General features: G+C 41.6%; 4 protein-coding genes across 4 annotated transcripts; 2 read left to right on the forward strand and 2 right to left on the reverse strand.

Moving 5' to 3' along the window:
- Nucleotides 1-527: 527 nt before the first annotated feature.
- On the forward strand, nucleotides 528-3,621 carry BDB00DRAFT_821801 (WD40-repeat-containing domain protein). Its single transcript, XM_053123425.1, has 11 exons — nucleotides 528-699; nucleotides 834-1,018; nucleotides 1,095-1,224; nucleotides 1,316-1,499; nucleotides 1,577-1,721; nucleotides 1,795-2,017; nucleotides 2,116-2,525; nucleotides 2,603-2,753; nucleotides 2,841-3,011; nucleotides 3,086-3,211; nucleotides 3,299-3,621. Exons 1-11 carry the CDS (start codon nucleotides 577-579, stop codon nucleotides 3,383-3,385), a joined length of 1,935 nt encoding a protein of 644 aa, XP_052980106.1. The 5' UTR covers nucleotides 528-576; the 3' UTR covers nucleotides 3,386-3,621.
- BDB00DRAFT_821803 (uncharacterized protein) lies at nucleotides 3,622-5,868 on the reverse strand. Its single transcript, XM_053123426.1, has 2 exons — nucleotides 5,165-5,868; nucleotides 3,622-5,052 (listed from the first exon to the last, which is right to left on the reverse strand). The coding sequence occupies exons 1-2, from the start codon at nucleotides 5,838-5,840 to the stop codon at nucleotides 3,728-3,730; spliced, it is 2,001 nt and encodes a 666-aa protein (XP_052980107.1). The 5' UTR covers nucleotides 5,841-5,868; the 3' UTR covers nucleotides 3,622-3,727.
- A 1,098-nt stretch (nucleotides 5,869-6,966) lies between these two features.
- BDB00DRAFT_928769 (uncharacterized protein) lies at nucleotides 6,967-8,171 on the forward strand (the record flags this gene model as incomplete). Its single annotated transcript, XM_053128937.1, has 4 exons — nucleotides 6,967-7,060; nucleotides 7,194-7,345; nucleotides 7,701-7,818; nucleotides 7,930-8,171. 4 exons carry the CDS (start codon nucleotides 6,967-6,969, stop codon nucleotides 8,169-8,171), a joined length of 606 nt encoding a protein of 201 aa, XP_052980108.1.
- A 44-nt stretch (nucleotides 8,172-8,215) lies between these two features.
- On the reverse strand, nucleotides 8,216-9,968 carry BDB00DRAFT_821808 (peptidase M24, structural domain-containing protein). Its single transcript, XM_053123427.1, has 8 exons — nucleotides 9,552-9,968; nucleotides 9,321-9,469; nucleotides 9,188-9,230; nucleotides 8,951-9,114; nucleotides 8,779-8,876; nucleotides 8,652-8,701; nucleotides 8,473-8,571; nucleotides 8,216-8,397 (listed from the first exon to the last, which is right to left on the reverse strand). The coding sequence occupies exons 1-8, from the start codon at nucleotides 9,948-9,950 to the stop codon at nucleotides 8,356-8,358; spliced, it is 1,044 nt and encodes a 347-aa protein (XP_052980109.1). The 5' UTR covers nucleotides 9,951-9,968; the 3' UTR covers nucleotides 8,216-8,355.
- Between the last annotated feature and the right edge of the window lie 2,568 nt (nucleotides 9,969-12,536).

The raw sequence follows: 12,536 nt of genomic DNA on the forward strand, positions 1-12,536 counted from the left end.
TAGTGCGCCTAGTTTAATATATTTTGCATGGTTTTTTCTTCTTCAAAAAGTCGCTGTCGATCATAATTGTTTCTTGTTTGTACCTGTTGTTTTGAGTGTTGTGATGGAGAATAGTCCTCATATTGTGAATGTATGGTGCACTGGATCCGTCTTGATATGATAACGTAATGAGGGTGCACTGGATCCATCTTCACTATGATAATGTAATGCTATGACGTCGTATCGTGTTTACGTCTGTAACTTTGATCTTTTCGATGAAATTAAATACCCGGATGTTCTGTATCGTGTCATATTGGGCGATATCGTTTAGAAGTACATGTGTCGGTCTTCATCGCAACAAAATCTTAGTAGCGGTTCTGCAGATCATCCGTTTTTTTTGTAACAGAAAGAACTGCGAGACGTGCAAAGTGGCAATGTAATTGAGGGATGCTTGGCATGCGTTGAAGCGTTGTCGGAGGTCACGTGCCAAAGCTGTGTGTGATACGTCAGTTTCAAGGCACCAATTCCTTTTTTTTTGAAGACAGCACTTCTCGGGCAGGATTTGTGCTTGCAACCAGCAGCAAATAATAAAACATAATGGATCGACGAAAGGAGGAATTGGAGAAGAAGCGTCAAAAACTTGCTGAATTACGACGCGCTCGAGAAGAACGTCGTGCTGTTCTCGAAACCCAATCGAATCAAACGCAATCATCCAGCTCGGTAAAACATGCAGAAACCGCAACAACATTGACAAGAAATTCTTACATATATATATATGCAACTTAACATTTCTATCTGGCTCTCTCTCTCTTTCGCTATCTACGGCTGTCTTCTTTGGTCACAATGTTATGTAGAGCCCTGCGAACAAGGATAGAAAGGCCATTGATGATCTCGTCGCACTAGTACTTGGCGAACGACCTTCCACTCCTTCTACCGGTGCAGTTTCCGACCGTGGTTCGGATACCGGTTCAGAATTCACACCATCTAGACCGGCATCTAGCAATTTCGGTTACTCTGTTCCCGGCACACCTGTTAGCGAGTAAGGTTTTGCAACGGAACCTGTGCTTTCCCGTATTTCAAACGCGCATATTTAACAGTAAAAAATTATATTGTAGGCCTAACGGAAATCGGTCGTCGATCACTTCTCAACCGGCAGCACCGAGTACACCCGTATCCGGAGCAACACCTCGATATGTTGCAGAGTTAACAGATTATCAAACAGTAGTTGCTGATATCCCCCCTCTGGTAAAGCAGCTTACAAAGAAAAACCATGCTGTTTCCTTTCATTGTTATACGTGATCATTAAGAACAGACTTTTGTTTTTTGACCCTTTTAGGAACAAGTGGTGTACAGCAAAGAGATTCAGACTGCTGAAGGATCGTTCGATGCACCCCAGCGGAGCGAGGAGGAAATCCGTCAGGAGATCATTGATGAACTGGAACTGCAAGAAAAGCAGCGACAGGCTCAGCTGGAGGAAGAGCGGAAACGCGCAGAATTGGAAAAAGTGGAGGAATTCCAAGGTAAAGTAACCAGACTCACAATGAAAAAAAAAACAATTACGACACCATTAACATTTCCTATTATATTTTTATACTAGACTTGACGGAGGAAGAAAAGAAACTGATTCTGACATCCCCCGAGTTCTTGGATTTTGTGGATACATCGTCTAAATTTGTCGAGAGAGCGCTGAACGAAACTTATGATTTCATGAAAGATTATACCCTAGGCATTGATGTTGACAGGTAACCTTAAAAGCATGAAGGGCGATAACGATGTCCTTTGGAAAACTGAACGACTTCCGTTTCTACTATCTAGCGATGAAAATACCGGCAAGCGAGTCAAATTCATATGCGATTTCTGGGACGAAAAGTGGTCCCGAAACCGCTCCGTAACGGATGTCGACTGGTCAACAAAGTATCCAGAATTACTTGTTTCCTCACATAATAAGAATCCTGCTACTGTCAACGAGCCTGATGGTGTAGCATTAGTGTGGAACCTTCACTTACAAGACCGACCCGAATTTGTATTCCATTCACAGGTGAAGAGAGTGACAGGTTTTAATTTGTTTAGAAGGACCGGGTATGAAGCAAAGTACTCGCAAATGCTAAATCTGTATATCTGTGATATACCTTGTAGTCGGACGTCTTGAGCGTCATGTTTAGCAAATTCCATCCAAACTATGTTATCGGCGGCACTTATTCGGGACAAATTGTTCTGTGGGATACCCGCGCCAAATCGTTACCCGTATTGAAGACACCATTGTCGGCAGGAGGTCATACTCATCCTGTGTATTCACTTGAAATGGTGGGCACCCAGAATGCGCACAACTTGATCACTGGTAGTACGGATGGTTTTGTCTGCTCATGGCAACTGGATATGCTGGCACAACCACAAGATTACCTCGAACTGCTTCATCCTTCACACAACAAAACCGACGAGGTTTCAGTAACGTGCCTTGGATTTCCCGATAACGAAACAACGACTTTCTGGGCTGGCACGGAAGAAGGCAACGTGTATCAAGCAGGTCGATATGATCAAGCCGGAAGGTAAAGAAACGCGAGATATAGATTTTTTTTTCAGAATTTTTGCCCTTTGCTTACAAGGAACGACAAACATCATACAGTAAGGCTGGTATCAATCAAACTGATACGTACAAGGGTCATTATGGCTCCGTCACTGGCTTGCATTTCCATCCTCTGTTTGGGTCCGTGGATTTCTCGGATCTGTTCTTAACATGCTCGGTGGATTGGACCGTCAAACTCTGGCGCGCAAAGGTAGAAACACAGATCCACACTACGCCATAGCCATATGTGCATGGATAGGAGTTATAATAGTCACTGACTTTGCGCATTTTCTTCTAGTCTGCATCTAAAACATTATCCCAGCCTACCAACATCACACCTCTTTACTCGTTTGAACATGCCGATGATTATGTCTACGATGTAAAGTGGTCACCTTCGCATCCTGCTCTGTTTGGATCAGTGGATGGTAACGGCCAGTTTGATCTGTGGAACTTGAATGCTGATACGGAGGTAGATATATGAGCACAATGAGTTTCTTCCTTGGCATGATACGCAAACTAAGCTTTCTCTTTAAAAACTTGAAGGAACCCTTTGTAAGCACATCTGTTGGATCAGGCCGGGCGCTCAACAAGTTAGCATGGGATAAGGAAGGCAACAAGACAGCAATAGGCTCGAGTGATGGCCGTGTATATGTATATGACATTGGAGAGGTATGGTGCACTCAATGGCGATAATTTATATGAAAATTCACGATTGTTGCATGATACTCACCGTCTTTTTCCTTATAACCTGCGTAGATTGCAAACCCTAAGCAAGATGATTGGCACTTGTTGCAAAAGAACGTCTCTGAGATGATTGCCAATCAAGAGAATCCAGGCAAATAAGTTTCCCGTCACTGCTTACCAATTCCTTCCCCAATTTCTGTTTAAGTATCCCATAGCTTAATACTTGCCTTATATTATTCACCCCCTCTAAATTTCCCTTTGACAAACAAAACAAAGTTACTGTATGAATTTCTTTTCTATTTCTTTTATGAATACGTTCGTCTTTTTCTTTTTGCCGCTTGACTGATGTGTCACAATCAACAAATCTTATTTTTTACTAAATGTACAACACGCAATGTTTTGCATATCGTTCTTGGCAAATGCAGTCGAGGTTAAAAAGGTATTATGCTTTACAGTATTATTACATGTACAATATGCTCTAGTATACAAAAGTTCAGTGTATTAAACAGTAGATTCAAAATTTCCTAGGCTACCTTTAAGCATATGTGGTTTAAGCAGCCTTAGTGTTTTCAAAAGGGGAAACATGTTGGACAAAGAAATTATATTATCATCGTGTACATAGCAGCTCACATCAAGATATTCCAAGGACGAAAAAGCTGATGTTGCCTTTGCAAAGTCCAAAAGGGCTTCTGCGGAAATTTCAACATGTTTTCCGCGGATAACCAAACGGCGAAGCAGTGGGCAGTTGTTCGCGAGAGCTTGTAGCAAATGCCCGTTAATTGCCATAGACACCGAAGCGTTGTTTGCACTGGTGATTACGAGAACACGTAGCGAGGGACAATGCGAAACCAGTAAAGCCAACTGATTGCTGAAAAGAAATGATGCTTGGGAGTATATCTTTTCATCGTCATAACCGTCACCATTATTACCCACTAGTATATTTCCTTCAGCAACAATATGGAGCTCGCGTAGCTGTGGAGCGCCACCGCACTTGCCAAGATGTTGGACGCACGAACTGGTCGATTTTCCATCGCCGTCATACTGTAAATAAAGAAGATCCAGCGTATGGCGATACTGTTTTAATACTGGAACCAGGTGTCTGCTGTCTGAATGGAGGCAGCCAGAATGACATAAATCGTATCGTCGCAAAGGATTAGATCCGCTACAGTTTCCTTGGGTGAACACCAGACGTCGCAATGGCAGTTGCTCCTCGTTATCTGACTTTATGGCGAAAACGTCGTCTTTGTCTTGATCTTTTTCAATTCCAGACGGCATTTCAGCGAATGGGCTGACAATAGCATGCTGAAGTTGGCGGCAATAATGGAATGCTTCGTAAATAGCCTGTGCATGATATATATTATCGAGCGAATCCATATACAAATGTTGTAGGTTGGGACAGGACGGAAAGATGTTTGGAAAGGCCTTTCCTCCGAAGGGATAATGGTGTTTATACATGTCTGGAAGCGATAACTTGAGATATGTCAAGGATAGTATGGGTAGTGATTTTGTCGAAATATGATACAGTGCTTCGTGAGATACGCAATGCGTTATCTCGATGCCTTTCTCTTCATCGTGGTCATTCATCGCCTTTCTGCACCCTTTTGCTGTTGCTATCTGCTGTCGATGCCACCGATTACAGATAAGTGTGATTCGTTTGGCGTTCTTGCTCGCGAAAAGAACGTTGCCGAGATATTGAATGGATGGTATATCCACAGCGTTAATCAGCGATACTTGTTCCAATAGGATTGCATACTCACGTAATGATCTTAATAGACTGTAGAGTATGCTCTCGCTACCGGTGGCATCGTATTCCCATTCTTCCAGGTCTGGTTCAAGCAGAAAAAATGATTAGCAAACGCCTTTACTGGATAATGGATTAAGGTGGTTGTTTATACGATGTGGAATTGTTAATGTATAAAGTATTATGCAATGACATACGCAGTGATCGAATTTTGAAATTCCTGGCAGAATACATGATTAATCGGAGGAAGGTTGCACCAGCTTGCTTTGTTTGTCCGACCATATGAATTTCTTGCATAGACGACTGTTGTGTGAGCATGAAATCAAAAAACGATCCACTCGGCACAGATGCAAAAGCAGCAGTGGTCGTAGGAATAGTAGAAAAATATGGTATTTCCTTTAATGCGTTCTGTCCGAACAAGGGATAATCCTTGATAAAGGAAAGCCATGACCTGCAAACGGCCAAACAAACAACGAAATCGTGCATCGATAACTGACAGAAAATCAGGTTCAAGATATCGTACGGCAAAACATGGATCCATTGAGACTTTCGAAGGTCAACTTGACTATTCAATTGTGGTATGCAAAGTTCGCTTGGACGGTATGTCGAATTTGCTGGTAAAGAATGTGATCTTGTTGTTTTGTTTCCCCTATCACGGTAGCCACGAGTGATGCTCAGCACGTCCGATATGCAAGTACCGAGAATGGGCAACATTTCAGAATGCTGCTGCCATTGAGTTGTGCATTCGCCATTCGAGGTCATGGTAGGTGAGTCCCTCTCGTTTGACGCAGGTTCTCGGGTACGGTCTTCAAGGTCATTACGAAGAGGGGTTGAGTGTGATCGTTGGGTATATGCGTTTTGGAAAGATAGCATCGTGAGTCACTGGATAAACCAAGCACACCATCATGTTTTGTCATACATACAAAAAAAAAAGGAAAGTACGTCCGTTTCCGGAATTTTCTCATGACCCCTGACTGCTGGCTGCCAGGGTAACAAGATTCACCCTAGGAAAGGATCTCTGGTCATATATTTGAACAGACTCTTACTCCTCACCAAAGCCAATTGTAACAAGGCATGCATTTGTCAAGTTCATTGCTGCTACATATTAAATATACTAGCGAAATTTAGTGTATTGCATGAACGATAACGGTTTTGAATGTAAGATACTACCGTGGTACATATAAGGCACAGCGTAGTCCTTTGTATCGGCCTCATCCTGAACCTTAAAAGTGAAACTCTTGGTTTGTCCGATTGAATTAAACGAATTATTTTAAATGGACATTTATCATAGTATCGTACCTTAAGCTCACTCTAAACTGCATTACTGTTGCTGTAGTAGGTAACCACTTGAAGCACTTAAATCGCATGGTGAGCCAGAGTGTTGTTGTATATACCGGCTCCTATTTGAACTGTAAAAAAGAAACTGTCGTTTTTTTTTATATGTTACATCGTGCCACAATTCCATAAAGACCACAACGTTTTTCAATTATGTACAAAGGTCGAGTATTTCGTTCAAAAGCCATTTATCCCGCGTAAAGAAAAAGTGAAGGACACCATTCTCTCATGATGCTGTTGGGATGGCGAAGTATATATATCCAATAATCCAATCAAAACAACGAGAAAAAGTCAACAATTACATGCACAGTCTTCAGTACTTATCTATGTATCGAGTACGTACATATGATACGGTATACCTTTTCAAAAACGAACGATTGCTAGACCACAATCACACATAATGGTTGTCAATTAAAATCTAACCGGAAGAACTTTCGCCTGATCCGAAATATAGAAAATGTTCTGTGTCCTGGCAGGATACGCTTAAGCTTGCTCTTACATGTAAGATAAGAGCGAAAACCAGTGCAAATCGGTGTCGTGACAGCTTAATACCGATCCGATTGTGCAAATGCGCGGGCTGCTAACAGCGATGACATCCCTTCTTGCTCTTTTCTTCTGTTAACTCCATAGTTCTTACTAACTGTGCTATATGTTCCTGCTCATTATGACGAATGTTTCGTTGGAAGCAGCAGTCCATATCGATCGTGTACTAGAGCTATCTTACCTCAAGTTCGCAGTTCTGCGTCGTTTCAACACTTGTCAGCGCTGAAATTATACAGTTAGAAAGGAACTATAACAATAACACAGAGTAGTCAAGACATCAACCGCAGATCAATCATAATCTGGAAAAATACATGGATAAATAATTGAAAACTTGTCTTTTTGATGTAGCGTTTTTTGATATAATTACGCTACAACGGGGCATATTCAACACGACCAAGCGATATGTTCATGGCGCTGCGGCATTGCTATTTGCCGATAGAGAAATACGAGAAAATCGAATCGTGTGGGACGAGCGCGGCCTTGTCGGTGCTCATTGGAGAGTATGGAAAAGCTAGATGGCCTTTTTTATGATACTAATATAATGTTTTATATATGTTACACAGGTGATGTTTTAGTGTGTCTTATCTGATTTTTTCTGCGGCATATATAATTGTTTTATTTCCTACCTCTAATTCCAATCCATTCTGGTATTATTACGCTAACGAATATATGCAACAGTGTCTTATACTTCTTTGGTTTGGCTTTACCGTTACGACGATAACGTGTCCTGTTATATATGCTGAAAATGAGCTCGCTTCGCCAGATAAAAACGAACAACAATCAAGGCAGAGAAAGCCGAAAAGCGTCCATTCGGTAAACTACTAAGTAGCGGAACGCAGGCAGTATTCAATCCAGGATAGTAATGATCTTGCCAACTTTGCTGGGAAACGGCGACATGGTGATGATGACGACGACGACAACAACGAAACATATGAAAACCACAATAACTACGAAACTGTTAAGAGCGATTATGGTGGAATTGTGGGACAAAACGCGACGATTTAAGGACAAGTAAATGGGATGTCGAATGCTAGTGCCAACGAAAACCGTCACAAGCATCATAGACCAATGTTTGCATCACCAGAATTATTGACGACGAATCCAGCGCTGGTCATAGTCACCGCTGTATTGACTTGTTTGGTATGGTGCTCCGGTTATGCTACTGATTACTTTATCGACCGCCAAGAACAGCTAGCGGATTCCGTAGCATTATCTCAAAAGAGACTAGAAGGAGTGGAAGGGAATGACGACTACGACGACGATTTGTACTCTTTGGAGGAATTGGATATCAAATTGTTGGACAGTAATGCTTATATTACACTATAGCGACAGCTATTATGACTTTTACATAATGATGTGTGCAGCAACGAAGGAGGTACTATATGCCGTGTTTTTTATAAAGCTTATATATATTATTAGTACAGTTCATATAGATATATAATAGTGATCATTTTCCTATCTACAATAATCTCTATAAAGTCACAGGAAGTGTTCTGTGGGTTCTTTGCTTTTATTTTGTTAGAACTTCAACACCATGATTGGTGATTATCACCTAAACGCATTTTATCTTTGTGTGAGAAAATAAGTTTGAAATGAAAAAGTTTAGATCAAGTAAGATTATTTTTACCATATGCTCGAATTGTGCGCTTCGTCCTCCGTCTACGGTAGAAATAGTCCAGTTATCGGGCCACATGATACCCATTGCAGATCCTTGACATAATACAGGCTAATACAAGCAAAATAAAGAACTTGATGTTAAATACCCGTTTCAAAAGAGCACAGAAACCTCAATACTGCAAAATATACCTCTATCGTAAATGCCATTCCCGGTGTCATTATTTCATCCTCAACGTTGCCTATGTCCGAGCCAATAAATGTCAATGAATAGCTTTTATCTACGTTTGTTTCTGATTTAATGTGGATGATTACATACGGTGGTGATAAATCAAAGGAAGAGAATGAAATTCTGTGCCAATGCCATGACCTGACAATTCTTCAGATACGGAAAATCCTCCAGTATCAGCGTGATCACTAAGAGGCGGAAATGCTATAGTAAGTACCGGCCCCACTCATCCAATACGAAATTCTCTGTATAACTATTTTACCAGATCACTTGTCCAATCTCAGAAAGGGGCACACCAGGACCGCATATTGCCAACGCTTTTTCAAGACACTCTTGTGTGCATGTGACCAATTCTCTGCCACGGGTATCGACGTTGCCAACTAAGAATGTTGCGGATGTATCACCATGGTATCCGTTCAGAAAGACCTTAAAAAGTTCCATCAGTCGCTTTAGTTTCATTTTACCTGATTATCATAGGCGAATATGAATAGACTCTCACCGTAACATCGATATTAATGATATCGCCACCTTGAAGCTCGCGGCTATTGATGCAGTTTGAAATCAGTCTCTTTGAATCACGGCGATACAAAATATTACCTCTTTTTTAAAAGAAAAAGTTCTGTAATACTTACTTATCTGGGATGCCATGAGCTATGACATTATTGACGGATGTACAAACGCTTTTCGGAAATCCTGAATAATTTAGAGGTGAGGGGTATGCTCCACTTTCTGTAATCTTCTCATGAAGAACAGCATCGATTTCATCTGTAGTAACACCAGGCTATAGAAATACCTTAATGTTAGTTACCTCTTTTAAATAACCCAGTGTATGTGTATGCCTGAAATTGAAAGATTAGTGTTACCAGGCACATTTTCCCTCCGACTTGCAGTATTTCTCGGGCAAGCTGGCCTGCTTGTCGTAAAAGCGAAATCTCGTCAGAAGGAACAAGTGGAATAATATGTTCCCATTTCGACGACGATCCATCCTGTGCATAATAAGGTTTGAGGATTGTGTTGGGTACTGGTCGTCGTGACAAGGTTGTAACATCGATCGGTGCTAATGAGGTAGGGGCTAATCGTTGAAATGATCCCCAACGATTTTGTGTTGTTGCTGCCGTTGCAGCACCAGCAGAAGGGGTTGCTGATCTACGAGGAGGTGTCTTTAGTGTATTTGCTGCATGAAATGACCTTTTTAAATGAACAAGAAAATGGCGACGAGTTGGTGTCGTTATTGTTGGAACTGTCAACTTTGCTTGCAGCATGAATTCTTTTTCAGTGGTTCCTGCCAAAAAGGATCGAAAAAATAGAGGGGCGCGGGGTTAAAAAAATGGCCGGACCCTGAAAATGCGCATCACTTTTCGTGGTATTTTACCATATGCGACGACGCTCGCATGGCACTTGGATCAATGCTGCCTGCTCAAAAACACTCACACACATATCATTACTGGCTCGTAAAATTAACATCTTTCAACCAGTAATAGCAGTGCTAACAACAGAGCCATCAAGAAACGAAAAGAATGACAAAGAGAAGATCAGCCAAAAATGCGCAAATAGAATTTTAAGGCTTCTGCACTGATACTATTAAGTATGAGCCGAAGCCGAGGAATACTTCACTTTAAATATATAACTGTAGCTGCATTATTTGGTGGTCTGTAAGTCCTCGCAATGTTGCGAAGATGCTTCAACAAGATCATCGCAACTAAGCGATTGAAGCAAACGATAATGAAGAAAAAGTGATAGACCATCATCAGCTTATGAATGTTGAATTTTTGTTGTATCAACGAGGTTGTATACAACGTAAACTTTGTACTGTGTAAAAATCAATAGACCCGACTTTTCTAGATCCACCGATCATTATTAATTTTCTTCCCGAGGACAAGTTGCTCAAGTACATAATATACGTTTTAACCGATAATATCTATTATCTCTCTCACTGCCACAAACAAAGAAACAACACATAACCCCAGCTTACGTTATATATTCTCTCTTACACAAAAATTGATAGGAGGAGCATAAAAAGCGAACCATGCATGGGCAAGCACATCTAGAAGTATACAAGTACAGTGGGTGGTTACTGTCTTTTGCGGATATTCTCCGAAACTATTGGTTCTGATAAGATCAACAACAATACGCAAATATAGTCGATCTATAGTCGATCACAAGAAGTAGCCATGAGCTCTCGTTGTCACTTTACAAAATACAAAGCCAATGACAGCATGTGTGAAAAGAGTGTGTGTAACACAAACGAGCTTGACATTTTGGTGCTAGCCTTGCGCTACGCGGGAAAGCATGCATGATAGTAACCGCAGGATTCGCGTAAGTAAAAAATCGCGGCTGCAGCATCACCACTACGATGTAAACAAGTAACAGCGAACGTATTTAAACAGGTGTGTGTAGCTTTAAAACATCACCACTGCAACAGCAGCAGCAGGCCGAACATCAAGAGCAGAAACAGAAAGATAGCGGTTCCATCGTGCTGCGTCAGCTCGACCGCGCTTTTAACGCGTATGTGGAAGCACGCGATCACTTTCCATCGTTAAAAGCGGTGAAGAGAATTCTGCTGCTCTCAGGCTGGACGTCGAGAATACTGTATTCAAGAAGCAGTAGAGCAATCTTACAGACGGCTTACATAATCTGCACAAACACACAACATCATCCAAACGATAAGAATTTAAAAGAACGAGCACTGCATCTCTTGGTCTGCCATCTAAGTTACTGATTGAACTTCAGAGCGTAAACGCCCAAGGTTTATAATTTAAGAGTGTAGGCCTTCCAAAATCTTTAACATGCCGAGAAGCGTGTAGGAATCAAGTCTGCTACTTGGATCACCGATTGCCAGTGCAGATCTCCCTTAAGACAATGCCACACATTAGCGAATTGAATGAAGTGTTTTCGCAGGAAGAGCTATCATGAACCCGGGGGCTCATTTGTTATACTGCACAGTTCATAGCTGGTAGCCGCAGTCGCAAGAACTGCATGGGAGGCAGCCATCTTTGACTGCTCCGATTTTCATGCGCCCGTTTTGGATAGCCTAGACCTTGTGTAACTTTAGTGTCGAGTAAAAGAAAAAACGCGTCTTTTTATACTTTAACAAGTCGAGACACTCCATGAGAGCCGTGTAGAAAGACGAGACTAATGTGTACGTGTAGCCTGACGTGTGCACATTGCAAAGGGGAATGTCGGTGTGGTTGCATTCCCAATGACTCGGGAAATGGCAGACCCATTGTCCAGTGTGCTTGTCGGTGTAACCTGACATTGCCTACATGGACAGGTGACCCTATCAACTTTCTTTTTTCCTTTTTGGATGGGGTGGGTGGGTCAGTTGAACAATTCTTTTTTTTCGAAATGGAAGATTTCCAGCCATGTGACTTTGACCAATTAATTCACCACGAAACGCTCCAATCACGCGAATCAAAATGTCAACGACGCGTGAAGGAGAACGCATACCGTGTTTGCATTTTCATTACCATTGAGTCTACATTCAAAGCTAGGTTAACCTAATAAGCAAGCCCAGCAGAAGCTGCCTTGAGCTGGTTACTGTGCTCGCCTTTTTCTTTACACTGCAAGGAGCTGTATCTGCTTTGCATATGGTAGGGCGTTGACTGCATCAGTTCACATCATGTCGCGCTTCCCATAATCGAGCTTGAGAGGTCAATATTCATCAAATCGCGATGAGAATGTAGAAAACAAGTTGACACCGCTTGAAATGTAATTTTGACGATTTACACATGGCACACGCGTGCGCAGTAAAAACAAATGGACAATCATATTGGTTTTCGCTCAGCACAAGGCTGGAAAGATTTATTAAGTGTTTTTATAAAAGTATATTTCAAAGTTATAGAAAAGAA

Source organism: Zychaea mexicana (genome assembly GCF_025766255.1).
Source record: "Zychaea mexicana strain RSA 1403 chromosome Unknown BDB00scaffold_33, whole genome shotgun sequence".
Classification (NCBI taxonomy): Eukaryota; Fungi; Mucoromycota; class Mucoromycetes; order Mucorales; family Lichtheimiaceae; genus Zychaea; species Zychaea mexicana.

Bases quoted from the DNA above. Each gene is read 5' to 3' on its own strand.
- BDB00DRAFT_821801 (XM_053123425.1), top strand. From the start codon at position 577: ATGGATCGACGAAAGGAGGAATTGGAGAAGAAGCGTCAAAAACTTGCT. The intron at 2,754-2,840 runs GTAGAAACACAG...ATTTTCTTCTAG, and splicing joins TCAAACTCTGGCGCGCAAAG to TCTGCATCTAAAACATTATC. The intron at 3,012-3,085 runs GTAGATATATGA...AAAAACTTGAAG, and splicing joins ACTTGAATGCTGATACGGAG to GAACCCTTTGTAAGCACATC.
- BDB00DRAFT_821803 (XM_053123426.1), bottom strand. From the start codon at position 5,840: ATGCTATCTTTCCAAAACGCATATACCCAACGATCACACTCAACCCCT. The intron at 5,053-5,164 runs GTATGTCATTGC...TGCTTGAACCAG, and splicing joins TTTCAAAATTCGATCACTGC to ACCTGGAAGAATGGGAATAC.
- BDB00DRAFT_821808 (XM_053123427.1), bottom strand. From the start codon at position 9,950: ATGCTGCAAGCAAAGTTGACAGTTCCAACAATAACGACACCAACTCGT. The intron at 8,877-8,950 runs GTAAAATAGTTA...TCCGCCTCTTAG, and splicing joins GAGATTGGACAAGTGATCTG to TGATCACGCTGATACTGGAG. The intron at 8,572-8,651 runs GTATATTTTGCA...TGCTTGTATTAG, and splicing joins GAATGGCATTTACGATAGAG to CCTGTATTATGTCAAGGATC.